This window comes from Anas platyrhynchos, chromosome 1 (assembly GCF_047663525.1).
Source record: "Anas platyrhynchos isolate ZD024472 breed Pekin duck chromosome 1, IASCAAS_PekinDuck_T2T, whole genome shotgun sequence".
Lineage (NCBI taxonomy): Eukaryota > Metazoa > Chordata > Aves > Anseriformes > Anatidae > Anas > Anas platyrhynchos.
The window spans coordinates 24,635,764-24,659,927 of record NC_092587.1 but is presented as its reverse complement, the minus strand read 5'-3'; the positions used below and the strand labels follow the sequence as shown (position 1 = coordinate 24,659,927).

The 24,164-nt window shown below is 37.5% G+C and overlaps 1 protein-coding gene across 5 annotated transcripts; it reads left to right on the top strand.

The window, feature by feature from the left end:
• The first annotated feature begins 621 nt into the window (after nt 1-621).
• On the top strand, nt 622-16,919 carry ING3 (inhibitor of growth family member 3). Of its 5 annotated transcripts, XM_038186936.2 has the most exons (13): nt 774-813; nt 992-1,063; nt 4,614-4,719; nt 4,884-4,984; nt 6,372-6,437; nt 7,624-7,720; nt 10,263-10,334; nt 10,629-10,748; nt 11,903-12,060; nt 12,404-12,594; nt 13,741-13,933; nt 14,584-14,622; nt 16,008-16,919. In XM_038186936.2, the coding sequence occupies exons 4-13, from the start codon at nt 4,889-4,891 to the stop codon at nt 16,122-16,124; spliced, it is 1,149 nt and encodes a 382-aa protein (XP_038042864.1). In that variant the 5' UTR covers nt 774-813; nt 992-1,063; nt 4,614-4,719; nt 4,884-4,888; the 3' UTR covers nt 16,125-16,919. The 5 variants fall into 5 exon arrangements, with proteins under 5 accessions (XP_071889431.1, XP_071889428.1, XP_027313668.2 ...); XM_072033330.1 differs by lacking the exon at nt 4,614-4,719 and having other exon boundaries at nt 622-813; nt 992-1,056; nt 12,002-12,060; XM_072033327.1 differs by lacking the exon at nt 4,614-4,719 and having other exon boundaries at nt 625-813; nt 992-1,056.
• The last annotated feature ends 7,245 nt before the right edge of the window (nt 16,920-24,164 follow it).

Here is a 24,164-nt window from a genome sequence, read left to right as displayed (position 1 = left end):
TCAAGTGTATGAGGGATTCAAACCGCAAGACAAACTTCAGCCCCGAACATTTTAAAGTAAACTACAGCAGGTATTGTGATTGGGTTGCAATCTTTATTATATGCTTGTGTTTCCTAGTGTAAGTAGCAATTCTGAAGCCCAGTGAAGCTTCTGTTGTGGTATACTTAGAGTTGTTAGTGCCCGTGTTACTGTGGGATGCGAAGCAGGGCAGCATTTTTCACACTGGCTCCCTCATGAGAAGACCTAAATTAGAGATTTGTTCCCCTTCTCTGTCATTTGTTGTGCTTTTTTATGCGACACTGCCAGCTATATGCATTTCAAGGAACGAATAAACACCGAAAAAATATAAAACGTGCTTAAAAAAGTTGCAAGTTTTTCTCTCTTTAGCTGCGCTTGTGATGCTCCGCTCGGAGCTGGCTTCCTGAGGAACTTCGGAGCAGCCTGAGGAGACACTTTTACATTGTGCCCTAAAAAGCGAGGGCTGAAAGGGGACTTTGCGGAGAAGCGCCCGTCACGGAAACCGGACCGTTACCCGCCCCCGCGCCTCAGGGGAGGGCTGACATGGCGGGAGGGGGTAAGACTACATTTCCCGTGATGCCGCGGGGCGGGGGGGCAGCGCGTCACGGCCGCGGGCAGCCAATCGCGGCGCGGCCGGGGCGAGCGCCGTCAGCCGCCAATGTTGTTTTCGCGGAGTCGGGCGGCGGGTGCTGTTGGCGGCGGCGCCATCTTGGAAGGGACGAGCCCCCGCGAGCGAGAAGCCCCTGGGCGCTGGCCCGGCCGCCGCCATGCTGTATCTGGAGGACTACCTGGAGAGTGAGTGGCTGCGGGCCGGGGGCGAGCGGCCGGGAGCGGGAGGGAGGAAGAAGAGAGGAGCGGGGAGGAGGGGAGCCGCGAACGGCGAAGCGGCGGCGCCCCCCCTCCCCCACGGCGGCGGGAGCCTGCCTGCCTGACCGGCCTCCCCCCTCCTCCCCCCCCCTCCGTGTGCCCGCAGTGATCGAGCAGCTTCCCATGGATCTCCGCGACAGGTTCACCGAGATGCGCGAGATGGACCTGCAGGTGCAGAGTACGTGAGTCCCGCCCCCTCCCCGCCTCCTCCGCGCCGAGCCGGCCCCCGCCGCTCCCCTCGGCCCTGGCCCGGCCCCGCCGCCGGCTCCGGCTGCTGCCGGCCGCGGGAGGCGGCGCTGCGGAGGGCCCCGAGCCGCCGGGGCTGGGCGCGGGCTCTGTCGCGGAGCCGGCCCGGCGCTAGGACCCAGCCGGGGAGCGGCGCTGCCGGGCTTGTGCCGCTCCCGCGGGCGTTGCGGGCGGCGCGTCCCGAGCTCTGCAGGTTTTCGGTCCCGAAGAGCAGTGGTGGTGGCTTGGAACTGGAGTTGTTGCCCCACTCTTTCAGCAGGTAGCGGTGCGCTGCTTCGGAAACCTTCCAGCCAGCCCCCCTCACCGTATCGGATGCGGAGGAGCTTTTTGCTTAGGCTCTCGTGCCGTAGCCGATGCTTAACCAAACATACAGTCAGCTTATGATTTCTTTATAAATCCTGTTGTGCGTATCTGCGCAGATCCCAATGCAACACGCCGCCTCACACAGATTTCAGGATGTGTTGCCTTTTGATCTTCACTAACAGTCTCATCAGAGACCTGTGTCCCGTAACACTCAGGTGTTGCTGTTGTTTTAATGCAGAATTAATACGTTCATTTATAACTGAGATGCTGAGGTCTTTGTTAATGAAACTTGTACAAGAGATTGTCAGCACTGAACGCTTGAACTTTCATAAAGGAGAATGAGAGAAAGAGTAAGGGCTGAAGTAACAAGTGAATGTTGTACAGTAATACAAAATGCAACACCATGCTTTCAATATTTTACCCTGTAGGAGCACAGTTCTTGAAACCAATAGCTTAATTTATACTAGTTTGAGGTGAGGTCTCTTGGGTATTTGAGTGGACCCAGCTGCTCAGTGTAATAGGTTAGTGACATGTTGAACTGGATATAGGATTTTCTGTATACCATGGCTTAAGCATTGGATTGGCTTCTGTACTTAAAAGTTATGAGAACAGATCAATTGCCCTGTATGAGCGAGAACACTTGAAGTAACTGTTGAGGGGGTGGAACTACCAACTTAGATAGTTCCACATAAGATAAAACAAATTGGCTTCTGTTGAATAGAGAGGCAAACTCTTAGTTTCTTGAAGTGTGTTCGAGCACTGAGCCAACCAGCACCAGCAAGGTTGCATCAGTGTCGTTTCCTTTGCTTTAACTGGAAGTGGCAAAAATCACTCTTAATGCTTATTGGAAGCGGCATGTAACACAGAATATAGTATGCAAAGACCAACCTTAGGCCTAGAGAAAGTTTTCTTGGACCTTGGTACTTCAGTAATTCTTGCACAGTGAGACAAAAGGCATCCAAAGTCCTAATGAAACTTATGGGCTTGCCTCTCTTCAGAAGGCAGGTTGGATACAACATGTGAACCCATAGACTATTGTGGTGCTATGTAAGAGTGACTTCTTGCTGTGAAGATTCAGTGCCTCTGAAGCACTTGAGAACAGTGCTTTGATAAGTGATGATGTGCCAGAAACCTGCAGAAGTCTTGATTGAGAGATAAATGTGTGTGTGTGTGTGTGTGTGTGTGTGTTAAGAGTGAATGCTGGCTTTATATTCTGTCCTGTTTGGACCACACAGATTTCTGAAGGGGCAGGTGCTGCTTTTTGTCATCTCAAGAAATATAAGCAGACTGGTGTCAACTGTATGTCCTGATAAGGCTGCTGTGGGAAAAGCAAAGAGCATCTGAGTTGCAGCTTGGTTCTTGAGCTCCAACTGAGAGATTTCCATGTGGAGTATAAAATGTTTTTCTCTGCCTAAATACAAGTCATGGATTACCAGCCCTCTCTGGTAAAATACCAAGCTCTATAAAAAGTTCTCAGTTCTAATAAAATTTCTGGCAATTATCTTGGGAAATCTGTTCTAAGAAATTAGTATGGCAGAATGTAGTATCACGGTTAGGTTAAGGAGAGGGGAAAAAAAAAACACAGGACTTAAGTGTACTGTAGATAACCTTTCATATAATGTGATCGAGATGACCTGCATTCCCCTTTGCCATGTTTCTGGAGAAAAACATTTCTGTGGAAGTTTTCACTTAGGCAATTTCACACAGACCAAAATTCCTCCTTAATAAGAAGAGGAAAGGTTTCTCATTCTCATGTCTATGGAGCCATTATAATAATCATCACCTGGCTGTTTTCATTCTAGTAACAGGAGATAGAGCACATTGTCCTTCAGCTTTATGAACAAAATTATAGTCATTTGGTCAAAGAACAAAGCTTTTGTAAGCTTCCATGTAAAATGTGTGCTGCTTGCTTGCTGTTCAGTCTTCGTAATCTTCCCTCAGAATAGCACAGTGAAAGCGGAAAATGCTCACTATAAAGATTCTCCCACTTCTAATCTGTTTTACACCTAAGTTTGTTGACTACTTTGTCTGAATCTAAATAATGTTGTGAGTCTACATCACAACTGTTTTGGTTTAGGATTAATTGTGCTCTCTCCAGTCTAAAGTTACTAGTTATGTGTTGGTTCTGATGCTGGAGATTCTCAGCAGAGGTAAAATCAATAAATTGTAGATTGTTTAGTACGTGTGATTTCTGTTGTTATTACTTACATGACCAACTAGTTCTAGTTGGTGGGTTTTACAAAACTGAGAATACCTTCAGGCTCTGTTGGCTTCAAAGAACTAACTAATCATATTTGCGGATTCATGAGTTTCTTGAAGTAGTTACTTAATTATTCCACCTCCTCCCTCCGCTTCCAATCATATGGGGCAGTTTTAATGCTAGTTTCTAAGACGTATTTTACACCCAGAGCCAGAACTCCATAGGTAGGTAGTGCATTGTCATGTTTAATGTGAAACTATTATCTGGACTGTATTGCTGAGAGTCCTGCTTAAAAAAAAATAAAATAAAATAAAATGGTAGTACTTCCCTTTATCGTGAGCTTAGCCAGGCTCTCAAAGCTAGTTTGACTGGGGCACCTGATTGTTTTTGGAGATATGCAAGCTGTTGCATGCACATACAACATGCATGTCCAGCTGCTGAAATATTAAACTTGGTGCTTGTTTTGAAGAAGGGTGAAAGGAAAAGAAATCTCTGTTCTTGTCTCAATCAATAACCGAACAAGTAACCTGTAGTTGATGTTTTCCTTCCTTACAATCACAAATGTTCGAAAATTTGTGTTACTTGTTCCCCTTACGATATTTCTCAGCTACATGTAATGAGAATCCTGTCCATGGTATCTCATGGTATCTCTCTCTGTGCATTTTCTTCTCAGTTCTACCATATGGGGGCTAGGGGTGGGAGTACCCCTTGTGAGCATTTTCAGTTTGCTCTTACCCTTCCTTGAATACTACTGGAGAGGGCCTTGAGGTAAAGGTGGTGACTTGACTCTTTGGTTGCTCTACCCTTTTGAGGCACTAATTTTTTTTTCCAATTATTTGGTTTTGTATTTGACTGTTTCTCAGGAGAACATTTTGTTTCCTGCCCAGTTTGTAACTGGCTAGAATGTTCCAAAGTCAGCAGTCTAGAGCCCTGGGTGAGGAGTTTGGGTCATGCTTTAAGTCACTACCACTGCTCTTAGGGACAAAAAACCTTTAGAACTTGGAGGCCTGCCTGTCCCATGTGGAGAGCACAAGAACCTTGATGAGAATCTTACCAGAATGCAATTCTGCTTCTTGGAAATTAAGGTAAATATTTCCCTCCTCTGTCTGCTGTCACTTGTTTTGTTCTTTTTTGCTCTAGTAGTTTACGCCTTGGTCCTGTCAACTTTAAGAGCAGTATGCCACTTTATTTTATAATGTTTCTGTATGTTAGAAGATAAATATTATCTTAATCTTTTCCTGTGCTACAGATGCAATGGATCAGCTTGAGCAGAGGGTAAATGAATTTTTTATGAACGCAAAGAAAAACAAACCTGAATGGAGAGAAGAACAAATGACATCAATCAAAAAAGTAAGGATATCACAGGAGTGGGTCACATTTTTCTTTTGAAAAAGAAGATAACCTTAGGAAAAAATAGTTTATCATTGATGGAGACTTACTGAAGTGTTCGGAGCTGTGACTTCCCCTGGGCTTTAACAGGAGATGGATAGAACTACCTAAGAGGAGAAAAATGACTGAAAGATTTCTTTGATCAGGCATTTCTCTCAAGTTTTAGCCAGTATTTGCTATTATTATTACAAAAAAAAAAAATGTTAGGACCTCAAAGCAGTGAAGAAGCTGGGTACTAAATTTTCAACTTGAGACATTTTGTTCCTGCTTGTGTGACTTGAAGCTGTGTAAGTTAATTGGCCTTTTTGTTTTTTAAAGGATATTTTTCAAGCTTAGTTTCAGCATTGTCTGTGACTCTGCCCATGTCCTTGTGTATAGTATACATATGGTATATGTAGCATTAGGGAGAGAAGAGTGAGAAGATGGATGTGTTTTTCGTTTTGTTTTATCCTTCAGCACTTAGACATTGGTGGTACTGTTAGCAAGGTGGTTCATCACTTTGTCAGGAAAAAAAATCCTCTCTAGTCTCCTACACATGCTACTTCAGCCCCTTAGTAAGCCAAGGGTTGCGTCCTTAATTAATACAAATAGATGTCTTTATTAAAAAAAAAAAATGAAAATCAAAACGTTAACTTCACTACAATAAAAAAATATATATTTTTTTGATTTTAGTGGGATAAAGATTTCAGTTATTTTTCACATAAGCAAGGCACTTTTCAGTGGAAATCAAAATAAAAAGGCACTTAAGAAGCTTAAACTTAAAAGCCTGTTTAAAACTAAAGATAAAATATGCTTACACAAACTTACAGAAGTCTTATCTATGGATTTTCAGTGTTCAGAGCACATTTTAAAATTGCATCTTTAGTCAAATTATTTTTTAATTCATCTACAAGTTAAATTATATACTTCTTACCATATTTAACTACAGTGTTGAAAAGGCCTCCCATCACACTACTGTGTAGCATCATTTGGAAGGGCAGTAGTATCTGCAGTGATTTTAAAGATCCATATGAAGTAAAAATCATCATTTCACATTGAGTCCATACAAATCCAAGACCGGTCCTTTTTTAGAAGTGAACCAGCTTGTGAAATGGAAATATCACTACTAGGGGAAGTGTCCACATCTTGTAGTTTCATGTTTTCTAAGGCACAAATAAAAAATTGATACCTAATAGAGCTCTTATCTAGCATTTAGCCCATTGTTGCTTACAATAGAATTTCACAGTCTTTCTGAGAACTTACTTGAATTTCTACTTTTAACATACATTTTGTGCTGGGTTACAATAGCTTAAAATAACTGAAGCAATTTGGTTACATTCATGATTTAAAAACATTCTCTTTATAACAGGATTATTATAAGGCTTTGGAAGATGCAGACGAAAAAGTACAACTGGCTAATCAAATATATGATTTGGTAAGTAGACAGAAGTCGTGTACTGAATTACCTGAATTAATGCCTTAAGGACTTCTCAACATTTCAATAAGTACTAAAGCTGGGGTACCTGTGTTACATCACCTTTGTGCACAAACCTTTTGCTGGTGAAAGACATTTAGTATTTTATTGACTTCTAAAAATTTTGTTGTTTGTACGCAAAATGTACAGAAATAAAAAGTTTAGATTTCTAAAATTAGCATATGCTTTTGGGGGATTTCTTTGTTTTTTTGAAGAGCACCACAGGGAAGTTACTCTTCCTTGTAGTATGTGCGTTTAAAGTTTTAAGAATATTTATTTTACACCTTCTCAGAGAACAAAACCTACAAGTTACTGATTTAAAATATAGTAGACATATAGTAGCAAGTATTTCTTGTTTTGCTTTGGTTCTGCTTCAGTATACTAAGGAGTGTTGTAATTTACCCTCTTGGTTAGCTGGTAACTGCAAAAACTTGTTCAATTTGTAATAGTTTAAATATAGGTGTAGTATTCTGCTGTATGACTGCAGATGTAGAAAACATTTGAAACATGGTGTTTCTTTAGATTTTTTTGATGTTAAGTTTTGGTACTCAAGAACATATCATACCTTACTCAGAAGCCCATAAGTCTTTATATTTTCATTTTAGAGACCCTTCTACTCAATACTGATGCTTACTGAGATGCACAGTGGCATACATGCAAGTATTGCTGTTCAGGAATCCTGTAATTTCCCCATAGCACAAGCTCTTCTAAAGAAAAAACACACATCATAACACTGTTCTTTGTTTTCCACATTCTATACCCATACTCACAACATCCCCAAATGCTCTTAGCCTTTTTTTCCTCAAAAGAAATGCTTAACACTGTGTCTTGGAACATTGCCTACAGTAAGAGGAGGGCTTCTAAGCTGTTAGGCCAATATGCAGCCATGCTGTGTCCTGTAATTCTCTGGGCAACTTAGAAGCAACAGCCCATTTTGGTGTTAGTTCAAGTACATCTAGTGTCTCTGCTGAGTTAGGGGAATGTAGGTGAACAACAAGTTACGCTTCTGTGTGTTCTTCTATATGTGGTTAGTGCTATATGGCAGAAGATCCCTGAAAGGGAAATACTTATCTACACTTCTAATCTATGTCTGCTATTTGAGTTCCAGAACTGGATTCTATTTACTGTTGCTTTGTCTCAAAAACAGGTAGACCGTCACTTAAGAAAACTGGACCAGGAACTAGCTAAATTTAAAATGGAACTTGAAGCAGACAATGCTGGGATTACAGAAATACTAGAGAGACGTAAGTATACATAATTTTCTTGATGGATTTTCTATCACTTTACAAAAATAAAATACCAAAAAAGTTGTTAGTAGCCTGCAATATTTCCACTTGTTTTGAAATTACACTTTGACCTACATACTTTTCATCTGTCAGTGATTCTCAGGTTTTAGTTCCAACCTTGGTTTTTACCAGCACAGTCAAAATACAACTGAGAAATTAGAATAACTTTTTTTCACTGAGCACTTGTGAATTGCTACAGTAAGGTAAAGAATTCTTTAAACCTGTTTGTAATGCTATAGTTATTTAGATAAGTATTGCAACCTAAGCCTGCCACCTGCTCACCCAGATGAAAGCGTACCATTTCTTAAAGTGATTGCCACCACATTGAGGAAAGTGGGTGTTCCAGTTAGAGGCATGGAATGTCAAGTATTTTGGAGAAGAAACCCTCTTGCTTAACAAATAGTGCAGTATTGCAAAGCTAGTATTCAGAATGTAAATGTGATATAATGTGACAGGTCTGTGGCCAGCTTGGTGTGGAACAATCCAGCCTTTCTATACCTGTCAGCATTTAGACGTCAACTTCAAATGTGATTGTGTTTTCTGTGTTCTTGAATTTCAAAGTTCATTTAGCTCCATAATCACAGAAGAGTCAGTGACTCTTCTTCATAAGCAAGGCTAGTAAAAGGTAAGCTAAATCACGTGAAGAAATTAGGAGTAAATATTCTTTCTTTGAACTTTAAATTTGCCATAAAAGCTGTTTCTTTTGATATTTTGTTTGTAATTGTTATTGTAAAATAACAGGCATAAAAAGAAAACTGTGAAGTAAGTGTTTTTTTAATGAATTAACAACTGCAGAAAAGGACTACCTTATTTTAATCAGAATCCAAGCTGAAGTTTTACGATCTAATACTAACTTAAGGTGGGGCATTTGTTTGGTGAGGTAGGTAGGATTTTCAAAACTGGAAATATAAATGTACCATATAGCATATTACTTCTTTCAGGTACTTACTATTTAATAGGATGAAAAGTAGAAGCCTCTTAACATTCTTAGCTTTCAGAGTAAATACATATTATTGAGGTTCCTCCAGAGGGCAGCCTGTGGACTAATTCATAATGTGACGAATGTCAGCTCAGCCAAAATACCTCTGTGCTATTGACCTCTTCTAGAGTAACTTCTACGTTTTTGTAATGACTCTCAAGTACTTTTTTAAAGTACTGAAAAAGAAAGAGGTAAAGAAGAAATGTAGGAACTGCAGATTTGGAGAAATGGATGTGAATTACTTAAATTGTCTTCTGTATAAATGTAAAATGCTTAGTTTTGCAGCTAGTCTTTGCTGAATATTGATACACAAGTTGTTGTTTATTGTTCTAATAGGTATTTATGGTCATAGTCCCTCCTATGTTGTAATCATTGAGGTGAGCGGGTAATATTGCAAGATAGGTTATTCTTAGACTTGCATTTGCCCACCCTCACTCCACCCTTTGTATTTTGTTTTTTCTTTTATTTCTTCTTTGGATTTCCACACTGTATTTTGAATGTTAGAGAATTTGGGTGCTGATCTGAAACCTTGAAGGATATTTCTAGTGTTTGCGTGGTTTGAGTCAATGTGACAAGATGGGAGATTATCTCATTAATACAGTTTATCTGTTACTGCACTTTGACATTTATGTTCATAAGTGTAGCTATGATCTTTTTTTTCAGTTTACATCAGCACAGATTGTCAGTATTTCTGGTGCAGCATTACAAGCCTATGTGCAACTCACTGGAACAAGTAGCATATTGGAAGCAATGTTCTTGGTTCTCCTTATTGGCCTTGATTTTAACAGTGTTTCAACAGTTGCACAGCAGCAGTCACCAATTTCCATTTTAAAACTGCTTTGTTTTAAAAGGCTTCACAAATGGAAAGTCCTGCTTAACTAGCTTAATTTCCTTTTATGACAATGATATCCACTTAGATGACCAAGGGAAGACAGTAGGTGTAATCTTTTTGGATTTCAGCAAAACTTTTGATAGTGTTTCTCTTAGCATCCTTCTGGACAAAATGTCTAGCATACAGCTAGAAAAACATATAATGCGATGTGCAAACAATTGGCTGGTGTGTCAGGCTCAGAGGGTTATAGCAAATGGGGTTGCGTCAGGCTGGTGGCCATTCACTGTTGGGGTTCTGTAGGGCTCCCTCCATTTTAGGGCTTTACTGTTCCCATAAATGACTTGGATGTAGGACCCAAAGGTATATTGGGTAAGTTTGCAGACTTATGTTTGTGAGTGTTTGGCCAGCGTTCTCAGACAGAAGGTCTGATTTTTGGGTGTTCCTTTGTGGAGCCAAGAGTTGGACTCGGTGATCCTTACGGGTCCCTTCCAAGTCAGGGTACTCTGATTCTACTTGATTTCTCCTGGTTTTATTATGGGAAGGATTTGAACTGTGGCAAAAATCCTTCTGATTAAAATAAATGTAACTATGTAGTGATTTGATTAATATTGTAAAGACTTTTAATATCTGAAAGTTAAAAGTGTCAGTGGTGACTTTAAACTTTTCTATCCTTTTTACCTCCCTGTTAGGGTCTCTGGAGCTGGATACACCCTCACAGCCTGTGAATAACCATCATGCCCATTCTCACACTCCAGTAGAGAGTGAGTATTGGAGATTAAACCTATGTTTACTTTTTAAGGTTTCCTACTCTAGTCATCAAGTAGTATTAAGTTTAAAAAAAAAAAAAACTCTGAACTTGTATTATTTTCTTCCAAACATCGGGGGAAAAAAATGTTATAATGCATTGATGATTTCTATTCAGAAGAACTGCACGAAGGAAATAAGGTTTTGCTGGAGGCAGTTAGTTGAAAGTGCTGTTTTATTGTCTTAGTTACAGTTTTACTTTCAAGCTTAAAAAGTTTTGCTTTTAAGTTCCCTTCATTTGTTCTACTTAGAAAGGAAACACAATCCATCTTCTCACCATAGTGCAACAGATCATGTTCCTGAGAAGAAGTTTAAATCTGAAGCTCTTCTATCTACCCTTACTTCAGATGCTTCTAAAGAAAATACACCAGGTAATCTTAATTGTTTTAGATTTTACTACATTTTTAGAGGGAGAAAAGAAATCAAATTATATTAGTGAACCTCTCTTTTTTAAATTAGAGGTTCATAGCTTTTCCTTTAGGATATTCAGTCATTTGAAACGTGAGAAATTGCAAGCCTTGTTACTCATCTGTGTTTTCCATGAAGTTCATCAGCTTTACTGTCACCTGACAGCTGCATGTTCACTGTTTCTTTTTATTTACATTGTTTGGAAGACAATAGCAGTACCATTTCATTCAGCCAGTGGTAGAAATAAGAGATCTATGTGTTATTTTTGGAAAGAGCCACATGGGCTTAATCTCCCAAGTAGGAAAATAATTTTCATTCGTCTTTTAAGGGTTGGTACAACCTGGCATTCAGCTGTCATGAAATAAAATTGTTTTGAGTATTGTGTTTTTTAAAACAGGTGAGAAGTCCTTTTGATTTTTGAATAAAAACAAACCACAACTTTCTGTACGTTTTCAAAATGAGGATATTTGATAGTTTCTTTTCTGAAAACGAAAGATCATGAGGGGGTATAGTAAGTAAACTACATTTGTTTTTGGAATCTAATACTGTTTTAATGCTAGTTGTAAAGAAGTCTCCTTTGTAGTCCCTTTATTCATTTTTAAGGAATTTCACATGAGATGGCAAATAAAATGGAACTATGTTTGAACAGGTGCCAGTCTGTAGATGGTCATGAAAATCTATGGTTCATTACAATTGTGATTTTTTTTTTTTTTTTTTTTTGAAATTAAGACTGTGCTATTTTAGGAACAGTTAAGTTGTACGTTCTGATTCTTATTGACTGCTGGGACAATTGAGGAAAAAGTCTTATTTCAACTGAGATTAGGTTTATATAGACATGGCAGCCGGGTCCATTACTCAGTAGCTGAATGTGGGGACTGTCTGTCTAAAAGGCTTCCTTGCACATTAGGATAGGGAACTTTTTTTTTTAAGCCAATACTGCCTGTGTCAAATTATTTTTTTATATATATATTTTTATCTTTTTCTTCCAAGTGATTGGACAACTCTGGTGCATAAGTGGAGTTCCTATTCTTTCACTGGTTGTCATATATAATTCTTCTTAAAATGCAGAGGAATTTAGTTTCATTTTGAATTTCATCAATGTGTTCTGTTCATCAAGGGTGTCGAAACAATAGTTCATCATCTTCTTCAAACAATGCATACAATACAAACTCTTCTCAACCATTGGCATCATATAACCTGGGCTCATTATCTTCAGGATCGGGGGCCGGTGCTATTACCATGGCAGCAGCTCAAGCAGTGCAAGCCACAGCACAGGTAATGTCAAAACATTCTTGTCAGCCTGCCATCCACTGTTAATTAAGAAGAAAGACTTTTTTTTTAATCTGAACTTCTACAATCACTTTCAGCTGATGTGATTCAGTTTTCATATTATCATCATTGTTTATATGCTACAGTTTCATCCTCTACATCTTCCATAAAAGGACAGCTTATTTTGTAGGTTTTCCTCTGGGATATTCTTACCCATTTTTACCACTTACCATACATCCTTTTGTAAAAGGATAACTTATGAATCTGTGTGAATAATAGTTAGCGTCCTGGTATGTCTTACATAAGAGCTCTCCTGTGCAATCTGATACACTGTGAGTATTCCTTTTAGATGAAGGAAGGAAGAAGAACATCCAGTCTAAAAGCCAGCTATGAAGCATTTAAGAACAATGATTTTCAGCTTGGAAGAGAATTTTCATTATCCAGAGATTCAACTGGGTATTCATCATCAGCTCTGGCATCTACGTTAACACAAACATTAAGTTCATCAAACACAGATTCACGAAGTGGCAGAAAAAGCAAGTAGGTTTTGTTGTTGACTGCAGTTATGCTTTTAAGAGAGCTAAACTTTCCCTTGAAGGTCATGGGCCGTGTTAGAAATAATTTGTATTTAATATTAATGGGAGAAAAAAAGAAGCAGAAAGTAGTTATTCTCAGCTGGTCTTTTTTTTTTTTTTTTTTTGTACAGGACTTTCTTCTTTTTCTCCTCTCACATCTCTTTTTATTTAAGCAAACTCACTTCAAGGTTTTAAATGTTCTGATTTCTGATTTGCTTTTTTGTCTGTTACATTTTGTAGTTTCTTTTCTCATTTTTCCCTCTTTCGGAGAGAAGATTTGGCCTAAATGTAAATGTTGGGGATTACTATGCAGTGCTTTATAGATGGTTTTGAAATAAATCTGGAGATTTTCTTCATGCCACTTCACAAATAATCACAACACGTTATGACATCTGACAATCTAAGAGAAAATTAAATTAATTTTATTTCTGATTAGGAGGAATTTTTAAAGCGTTTCAGGACTCTAGTCTCTTGCTTGAAAGAGTTTGTCCCAGAGTGTGCAGCATTTTAAACTGACTTGCATTTTTTTTCTTCATACAGATTTGTGTTCATTCACTGTTCAGTTAGTAATTTTATTTTTTAGACACATTTTTCATCTACATATGTCTTGGGTGTCTGACCTGACATAGAAGCAAAGGCATAGGATTTGTATACTGGTGCTATTCCAGAGGAGCGATTGGTGATGCTGGAGTAGAGATTAGCATAGGGATCAGTCATCTTCAAAAAACTGTTCTCTATTGGACGTGACATATTACTTATATGCAAATTCCTGTTTTATCGGTAATATTTTCTTGATGGAGACTTGACACCAAATCTGTCGATTAAAATTCTGTGAAGAAAAGCATCCATTGAAACTCTTTGACAGCTTAAAGCTCTTAGGCTATTTTAATCAATTGAATTTATCTTGTACTAGCAAGCTGGTAAGACTGGGTTACTTTTCCAAAGAGATTCAGTTTGACCATCTCAGTTCTTGAGTGAAATCTGTTAGGGGAATGCCACTTTGGGATTTACATACTGCAGTGCTTCAGTTGGCAAAGAATTGCTTTCAGGACATTCCAATTGGAAGTAAATGAATTCAAATTATGGCATGCTGTTTTTTTCTTTTTTCCAGAAACAACAACAAATCCTCAAGTCAGCAGTCCTCATCATCATCCTCTTCATCCTCTCTGTCGTCGTGTTCTTCTTCATCTGCACTGGCACAAGAACTGTCTCAGCAAACAGCAGTAATACCGGAGTCTGATTCCAATAGCCAAGTTGACTGGACCTATGATCCAAATGAGCCACGTTACTGCATTTGTAATCAGGTAAGAATGTCTTCCAGCCTGAAGTATAACTGGATTTACTATTTCACTGTGGGTGAACTTTCTCCTCTGTTTGTTTATAAACAGATATTTTTTTTTTTAAATGAGCAGAATTTCAGTGCTATAAATAGCTATAAACAGAATGTTTTTATCTATTTACCGGTAATACGAAAAACGAATTCAACTGTTGAAGCTAAAACTAAAAGCTTTCCTGTGATATGCCATACTTGAAGAGTTCTGAGTTTTTTAATAAAGACTTCAGGAACTTTTAAATTCAGAATTGAACGAGTTCACAGTGACTTTAATTAAAATGCTAAGTTAAAGTAATGCTTGTTTTCTTCTACTTTTTCTTTTATAAAATAAATAAATGATGGTAAAGATACTATTTTTGTAAAAGGCACCTAGAAACTTGAAAGACTGAATCAGAGCACAAGACACTTGTGTATAAAATAAGAACAGGCATTTTAAATACTTTCAAGTATTGGATTTTTTTAAGACTTTATAGAATTCTGTGATTCTTGTGAAGGTATCTAATTGTTTCAAATAGAGCTTGAAATTGCCATATGTGCAAGGGAAATACCAAACATAAAAATGCTTTGAATTCCATCCCTTTTAAAATGTTGATTGCTTTTAATTATTTTCTTTTATGCCAGGTGTCGTACGGTGAAATGGTAGGCTGTGATAACCAAGATGTAAGTAACAACATTCTGAATGTTCACAAGAGAGTCCTTGTGTGTGTAACTTGCTTACAGGAACTGCTTCTCTTTAGAATTGTTTTTACAGTAGTGTGCTTCTTACTAGTTTTCAATATTAGTGAAAACACAGAACGGTAAAGATTTTTATTTTTAGTTTGCTTTCAAACCTCCCCCCCCAAAAAACCATTCAAGTCCCCTACCTCATCTTGGACTTACCAGTGATGTTAAAAGTAAATAAATCACATATAAGATAGGTGGAAGCGAATAGAGACAGAAGGAAATATGTTTCTAATATTATTCTTCCCAGCCACATACAAGTTCCATGTATTTCTCCTTGGTTAAGCATGAAAAGATTCAATTATTGTGTGTAATGAGTATTCAGTCCTGTGAAACTTGCTTTTAAGAACTTCTAAGTTTGTGAAGCTCTTCTGTTCTAAACAAAACTGCCGCTTGGTATTTTTTTTTCTGGTTGAAAGACCTTTTTTTGCTTAAAAAGCATATACAAAAAATTGAAGTTGTACTTTGAACCTTTGCGTTAAACAAACTTGAATATTTCATCCCCTGCTCACAGTCTTAAGCGTTGTAATTACATACTTGTAACTTTTTTCCTTCTATTAACAGATTAAAATTTAAAACAAACAAACAAAAAAAAAAAACATTCCAACCTTGAAACTTTCTTTAAATATCGGAAACATACCACTTGAATATTCTGATGCTTATGGATTTCACTTTTACTACTTTATTTTTTTATTCTTACTTCCTCTTTCATGACTTATATTGAGACTGAAGGAATCGTGCAGAAAGTCAGTGAAAGAGTGAAGAGAAAGAGAGGTTTGCAGTTGATATTAGAAACAGTGGTAGTGTCAGGTTCATAGAAAATTTTATGGAAAAATTTAAACAGAAGTAGAGCTTAAGTGTTTGTGTGAAAAGTACAATGTGAATTAATGTCCATGTGAGTTGAATCATTCTTTAGGAAACTTCTCCACATCTATCTCCCCACAGTTCAGATTCTCTTAGAAGTCTACACCTTTTCCTGGGAAGGTTTGACGTATTTAAAATACTCCTTATTTCTGGGAATTTGTAGCTCTTTCACTACTAGTACTATGTATCCCATTCAAATAAGGTTTAAAAGAACATGTCAGCGTAAGCATGTGCTTACTGAGATACTGCTGCATTCAAACAGAAGTGAGTGATGACTGTTATGTCACTTAGAAATGTTAGAAAAGAAGAGGAATTCAGTCCCTCATTTTTTCCCTTTATTTTTTGTGGAAGGCAGAATCTATGCTTTTTGCCAGCACTTCTGTTTTCATAGAATTTTACTTGTGATAGATGTTTCAAGAAAAAAGCAAAATCCCACACCTTCTCTCTCTCTATTTTTGTAGTGCCCCATTGAGTGGTTCCATTATGGATGTGTTGGACTGACAGAAGCACCAAAAGGGAAATGGTACTGTCCACAGTGTACGGCTGCAATGAAAAGAAGAGGCAGTAGACATAAATAAATGTCTTCATCTGGAAAACAAATTGCATACTAGATCTTTTTTTTTTTTTTTTTTTAGAGGAATTGTGGTGGGGGTTTCTCCCCCTACCCACTTTGCAACCACTTAACAAGGGTTAACATAGCAGTCATAAGATCTTGAACTATTGATTTTGCTGGTTGTGTTTTAATATTGTAAGTAAATTGTTTATGCACAATGATGTGCTACAGATACTATTCCAGTGAGCCTTGGGTTGTGCCAGTGGCCAACATATGCAGACATTTGTACTATCAAACCATTTTCTCTAAGCAATGGGCATTCTACAATTACTCAATCTTCAAAATTCTGATAAGTCAAGATTTTAAATGTATGTTTTATATTCAACAGATATATTCTGCTGCATGTACTGTACTCAAGAGCTGTTATGTAACACTATGTATATAAATGGTGCAGAAAGTCATTGCTTCTTAAAAAAAAAAAATATAAGACAATGGTTTTTAAAATGCCTTTATAGCTTTGGTTCTTTATGAAACTTAATTCAGCAGGCTGAAGAAAATGGTTCTTGTATACAGCGGGCTGTTGTCCTCTAGGGTACTTGAGTATGTAAAAACAAAACAAAAAATGCTGTAGGATAAAACAAACTTGTGCCATTAGTCTTTATATGTTTCTGCTCCAGAGAAGGTGCAGGCCATAAGAGGAAAAAAAGGTGTTAAAGTGATGATAAATTTTTATACCAAATGTGTTTATTTTTTTGTGCAAGTAATCCTTTAAATTTGGATTGTATTAGGTGTTAAAATAAAACAACCTCAACTCCTCGAATTAATGTTTTCTGTGCATTTGTCAAAAAAGAAACGGGTTGTTCCTGAAATGATCTCAAAGGAATATAGCAAAGTTTGCATGAGGAATTCCTGCCATATTCTTTCCTGGACAGTGATGTTCATGTACAAGCCAACACATGGTGCAGCAAAGACGTAAAGGGATAAATAGTTCATCCAGCTGTAGAATCCCTGGAGGTTAACAGGGAATATCATGTTAGGAAGCCTAAATGGAGGCCAATAAATGTTTGGATCCTGAAGACCTGATAGTTGAGCATTGTACATATTGTAGCACAGAATCAGCTTGTATTTAAATGGGACCCTGTTAAAGTTACTACACTTGACTGTTAATATAATGGAAAGATTCTGGATTTTTCATTCCATCTTGTTTATTTTGGGTATAGGTTGTAGATTTCCTTTCACAGAAAATTTCTTTTTGTTGTTTTTGTGTGGCTCTTTTATGCAGCAGTGCTGAACAGAAACGAAAGTATTGCTCCTTTTCACACCCTCCTTCCTTCCACTACTAAAAAAAAAAAAATGTTCCATTTGGAGTAAAGATTTTTTTTTTTCATAGTACTAGGATTCTCGTTGGGCTGTCAGGGTAGTTTTCATGGAGTTTCATGGTAGTTTTCCTTGAAATCTTTCCAAACACATGTAGAGGGAAGGAGAGAGAGAGAAAAAAAAATAGTATTTCACCGCATGACTGCAAATAATATCAAGGAAATCGAGTTTGGATTATTAGTATCAGGAGCACATGCAGAAAATACAGGTTTTATCTAAAAAAAAAAAAATGAAAGCAGGCTTGTGTCACAGTATTTTTAATGAAGAAGGTAATCATTTTAAATTCATACTAGGGAAAAGTAGATGAATAAGAAAATGTGATTATGGATAATAAATTATCTTTGGTAAAAGATTAAGATATAAGCTGATTTAAAAAAAAGCAAAGGGCAATATAACTAAGGTTCCAGTAAAACTCTAACATTACTCTGAAATTAACCAACTGTGTATGCATTTCTGTGGAAATCTAAGTCTAAAAAGCACTTCAGGACTAGAATATCTGGTTTTGAGTGAGGCTTTTGAGACCATAGAGATAAGAGAAACTATTTGTTCAATTGGAACTGGTGCCATGCTGTGAATTTAAGTTAAATAGGCAATAAGTAATCTAGACTTCCTTTGGAATGGACGTTTGAGTCTCTAGGACTAAGAACAAAATTCCTTAAGAATTAAGACAATAGATATAAAACTCCTTCACTCTAGTGGTGACAATACCTAGAATGGTACAGAGTGCAAATCCAAAAAGAAGTTTCAAGCTTTAGCAAACTGGTTTGCTGTTTCGTCTGACTACATATACATATATATGTATATATACACACACACACTTTAATGGAGCAGGTAGGTAGAGAGCTCAAAGGAGCAAAACACAAATGTCCTTGTTAGTACATTAAGCATTTTGTTTCTAATTTAAGGAAACAGAAATGGACAAATGTGGAAAAAAATGCACAAGTTAAAAATGAACATTAAAGCCTTTAGGTGCTTTTGTATTTGTTTTCTTCTAAACAGGAATCTAAACAGGAAGTGTGTGAGAGAAGTTTACAGGTCAGCAGGTGATTAAAGTGCAAAAAGAATTGAAATTTTTACTGTGATGGACAAGCTAAATTATTTCTTTGCTGCGTAGGTTAGACAAATCTGAATACCAGGGCCCTTTCCACAGCATGCATGAAGATTGCTCTCAAAGAGAAGGCACCCTTAGTGTCTGCAACAAATCACTGGGGGCAAATGTTCATGGGAGTTCTGACAGAACTCATGTATGGAATGTTTGAGATACTGTTATGCATAATTATAATTTCAGAGGGGCTAGAAAGCAATAAAAATAATGCCAATTTTTAGAAAGCTTCATGTTGGATTTCCAAACTTAATTTACGTTTTCTCTATGCATTGATAACGAATAAAATTAGTGTATGTGTAAGTAGATACATATTGGCAGAGTCCTTGCATCATTTTAATTAAAGTTTATGGAAAGCTTCGTTGAGTAGACAAAGAAGGCAAGCCTGATGCAGATGTAGTGGTTTTATAACCCTGCCAGGCAGCTGAGCTTCACCACAACTGCTATCTTACCCTTCTCAAAGGAACAGGGAGAAAATACCATAGAAAAGGGCTCAAGGTTGAGAAAAGGACAGGGAAATTGGTCATAGTTTACTAGCATGGGCAAAACAGTATCTGCATAGGCAGATTAAAACAATTCATCACTAAAAAAAGTAGAACAGAAAAACTAAACACAAACTAAATTTCCCCTATCCACTCTCTTCCACCTCCTCCCCCCTCCCCCCCGAGTGGCTCAGGGGAACAGGGAATGGAGGCTGCAGTCAGTCCCTAATGCTTTGTCTCTTCAAGAACTGCTCCCACACGGCTCCATACCACAGGGTCCATCTCCCAGGAGCAAATTGCTCCAGCACGGGTCCCCCATGGGCGGCAGCTCCCCCCAGACCCCCTGCTCCTGCGTGGGCTCCTCTCCATGGGCTGCAGCTCTGGCCCAGGGCCTGCTCCTGCGGGGTCTCTCCATGGGCTGCAGCCTCCTCCAGGCCACAGCCACCTGCTCCACCGGGGGCTCCTCCTGCAGCTGGGGTCCATTTGTGGCAATTACATCCTCTGAAGTAGCTATTGCTAAGTAGGAAAGTGATTTGGGAGTTTTCTAGGTAATTCTGTGGAAACTGGTTCACTGCTCAGCAGCAGGTCAGACAAGTGCTAAGGATGACTTAGTAGGAAATAAAGAATAGGACAGAAAAATGTGTAAATTGATGGTGTACTTAGGTTTTACTGTAGTGTAAAATTCTGGTCCACCCTTCTACAAAAATGTAGTAAAACTAGGAAAGTCTCACATAGGAGGATCAAAGTAGTCAGTGCTGTGGAATCTGAGAAACAGATGAATGAGTTGGGACTTCTGGCCAGCAAAGATGCAGCTTGGTAAGGATGTAACAGGGATCTGTAGGTTTAGGAGTGCTGTGGAAAAGGTTGGATTTTGATAGAAGTAATAGGCAGGTAGTCCAAAATGAAAAAATGAGCAGCATTTTTGCACTTACTGCATGGTTACATTGTAAAACTTGCCATATAAATTACACGGGTGTTAAAAGTGACTGAAAAATTAATAGCAGTAAAGTACACGGAGGCGTAAAATGTGGCAGTAACACACCCAGAACAAAAACTCTCAAAAGACTGGTCAGTAGAAATTACAAGAGGTATATAGCAAAGGAAGCGTTCCTGTATGGCTATGACAGTCCTACAGTGTTTTGGCATACCCCAATGATTGCTGTGTGATACAAGCCACTACATCAGGTAAGCCTTTGGCATTAAGCAGTGCAGCTGTTCCTAGTTTCATCTCAATGCTCAGGCATTTGGGTGAATTTTTAGGATTAGAAGGTATTTGTATACCACAAGCTGAGAACCAAGTCTGCCGAGAGAACAAAATGTGGTCTGCGCCTTGTTGACAGTATTGTCTGTATTTTTAAGAAGCTTTTAAGAAACAACATTTTTGCCTCAGTTGTCAGTTTTATTTATTCTAGGACTGAAATAAAAAAGAGGAAATATATTTATGCTTCCTGCTCTAAAAATCCTGCTAGGTTGTCTTTCTGACTAGCATGGAATAATTTGCATTCTTGTCTTCTTTATTGAGCTTTGCAAAACGTTGTTCAACTGCATACAGTGAAAATTAGAAATTCTGAGTTTTTTTTGTTTTGTTTTGTTTTTCTGTTCCTCCTCACCATGGAAGTAATGTGAACTTGCTTTTCTTGGAGAGTTTTGTTTCGGTTGGTTGGTTGTGGTTTTTTTTTTTTTTTTTTTTTTTTTTTCCCTCCTCATTTCCCACCTCATCCTGCTACAATGTCTGGGCCATGCACTTTTTTGTTCAATAGATATGACAAGTGACAAAAGTAGGATCCAGGCGGTCTTAGCCTTGACAGCAGAGGGTTCAGTTTTGCAAGCACAGTAAAAATCTCTGAGAAGCAGAACTGCAAGAGGGATAAGGGAGTGACTTTTTATGCACTTTATGTTAATAATTGAATTTAGTCCACCGTGTATGAATACTGTCTCTGCAATTTTGTTGCTCTTTCTAGGATTGCTTAAAAGTTCTTGAGTGTAACGTAACTAAAGCAAGAAAAATGCCACCCTTCAATATATCTGTAATGAATTACAAGAACATTCCTTTAGCATTTCCAGATGCATATCTTGCTTTTACACGCATATGATGTTCTGTAAAGACAAGCAGCTCTTTCCTCTAGATATATCTCATATTTAGGAGCAGTTTGAGTATGCTAAAATTGCCAAAAAGTTGCATGATTCGTTATAGACTCGTGCTTGCATGCATCACAACTTACATTTTAGAATAACCAATAGTCTCCTATATTATTTCATATTAGATTTACATTATTTTTAATAAACATGACATTATCCATTTGCTAACTTATTTCCTTTTTGCTATTTCCTTTTTCTACTAAAAAAAATCCCTAAAGTATTGAAAAAAAACCTAGCATAATACAACTCAATTAGAGAAACACTCGCCTCATGTCTGTACAAGAAATCTACCAAATTCAGTAGAAAATGAAGGATAATGTTAAGATCCACTGCTGGTTTTAATATTTTTAAAGCCCATACATATTTTTAATATGTACATTGTGTTGTGACTGCTCTGTGCCTTTTTAAAATAAAAGATAAAAAAATATCCAGCAACATCACATACATTAAATCAGATGCATATGTCTACTTTTATGAAACTGGTTACTTCCAATTAAGAAAAGTTTTACTGAGGTTTAAGAGTACAATGATAAGATTTCTTAAACTAAATAATGTAGATTCAATTGTTCAGCTACAATTTTGTGTATTTTTTCCTAAAAATAATAATAAAAAAGGAAGGAATTCTAAGCACATTTTGTTGTGGAATACAGATTTGTTTCTTAGGTGGACAGTTAATGTCATTTTCCTAATCAGGATAACACTTTTTTATGGAAAAATAAATAATAGTTATACTGTATTTTTACACATGAGAATGGGTAGAACAGAAATAGGCAGCAATATGAAGATAATTCTATAGTGTTTCCACTTGCAAAATTGTGGCCCTGTTTTCAAAGCAAGTTTTATTTTTTCTTCTCAGGAAAAGACATGTGGGATAGATATTTGGAAAAAGTTTACAAGCCTGAGTGTAGTTAAATGCTGGAAGTGGTCGGTCAGGGAGGTGCTATGGAATTAGGGAATCCTTTCTTTTCAGAAATACAGGAATATTTTTCCCTGTCTTGATTAATGAAATGCTTATACAGCTCATTTATTATTATTATTATTATTATTATTACTATTATTACTATTATTACTATTATTACTATTATTACTATTATTACTATTATTACTTATTTTATTCTGGTCGGTGTAAAATTACATTTGCATTTCGGGGGGGAGGTAAAAAGTGCTTGTCATATTTAAAAATTGTTTCTATAAATGTTCAGTGATGTGGTTTGCTTGAAAAGGTGACAAGTTGGAGTGTTTCTCTGCTCTGAATTCATTTGGGTATGGTATTCTTGATTTAAATATTTTTTAAGATGTGTTTATTTTTTCTGTCCTGTTATCTGGAGCTTAACTGAATAAGTTTTTTAAAGAAAGCACATTCTATAGACGGATGCCTATATTCAATAGCTGAAGGAACTCACAATAAAAAAAGCATGTGTTCCTTAGTTAGTCATGTATAGAAAAGAAAGATGGTTCTGCAGACAGCAACGTTGGCCAAGCACTTATTTTAATTTACGAAGGTCTACCATACATTTCCCATGAGTCTTCCTGATAGTCTAATACACTCAGAATGGCTAAGGAACTAGGAAATAAACAAAGTTAAGTAGGAATCATTTTAAAATTACCTCCCCCCCTCCTCCCCAATCGAATTTATATATTTATCATTTTAATCCAGAGTATAAATTTTCTTAGACACTGACTTAAAGCATGTTTTTGCACATAGAGGAGCTGATTTCATAAGTAGTGGTTACTCTCTCTAACACTGTTGGTTGTTCTTGTAAGACATAACTAAAATGTAAATGTGCACTGGGAACACAACTCAGTGAAGAAGAAACCCCAGAACAGGCAAACAAAAGATGATTCTCAAAAGCAAAAGTGAGAAAAAATCCATCTTGAAGGTGTTTTGGTTAGTATCTCAATTAATGCTCAAGATTTACCAACTCTCAAGTACTTTTCATCTGGAAAGTGCTTTCCAAACACTCACCTACTGCTATTTACTTAAAGACCTCTGTTAAGGGGTGAAAAGAATGCACTGGGAATGTCTCTTTATGGAGGCTGACAAGTATGTTGATAGCAAAGATTCTGAATTTTCCTTTCCCCTATTGTTTAAATCTTAATATCTACACTCATGAAGGAAGAAATAATCTAAATATATTGTTTATAATTGTATGAACACATTATAAAACTGTGACCTGTTTTCATATGATGGTATGATTCTAAACTAACCCCAAATAATTGCTGTAAACATCTTTCTAAAGTCTGTTTAAAACAAGCACATTAGCTATCAGCCTTCCGTACATTTTATTACTTTTCTGTTTTTGCACTACCTGGTTTTACCTTATTTTCCAAAACAAAGGCTCTTCAATATACTTTAGTTTTAAAAGTGCATTGAAACATAGCTGTATAGTGATTGATTTAAACACAGAAACAAGAGCTTACTCAGCTACTTCATTCTGTATTTCACAGGGATTCTGAGCTGGTTATACTTTGGTTATATTGTAATTTTTGCAAAATTGAATCCTAAGAACAATGGCTTTAGTAGAATATGAATAATGTAGAATAATGTATTCATTGGAGCCATAACTTATTTATGACATTGGGGTACCTCTATAATTCAAGAAATATAACAAAACAGCCCACAAAAAAGACAACCCCCTAAAACCCAGTAATCAAACAATGAATAAAAATGCTTCTATTCACTTTTCAATCCCACTGGACTATGATGAATAGGTATAAAGTGTACATAACGGCAGCAAAACATTTAAAATCTATCAGACCTGAAAAACATCTTGCTTTTTCAACAGGCCCTCACTTAGAATACTAGTTTGATCGCAATGGTTAGGATCACACACTGACAATATGATGCTCGGATGCTCGGCTTCCTCCCAGCCTTATCACAGCAGCTCAGCATGATGTCCCTCCCTCCCTCCCTCAGTTTCAGCTTTCAAGCCACTTCCTCTCAGCCCACTGAACATAGCCATCA

What these genes read in the sequence shown, in the direction of transcription:
- ING3 (XM_072033327.1), top strand. Translation starts at nt 677, where the DNA reads ATGTTGTTTTCGCGGAGTCGGGCGGCGGGTGCTGTTGGCGGCGGCGCC. An exon ending in TGCGCGAGATGGACCTGCAG is followed by an intron (nt 1,057 to 4,883) that starts GTGCAGAGTACG and finishes CCTGTGCTACAG; the next exon opens with ATGCAATGGATCAGCTTGAG. An exon ending in AAATGACATCAATCAAAAAA is followed by an intron (nt 4,985 to 6,371) that starts GTAAGGATATCA and finishes TCTTTATAACAG; the next exon opens with GATTATTATAAGGCTTTGGA.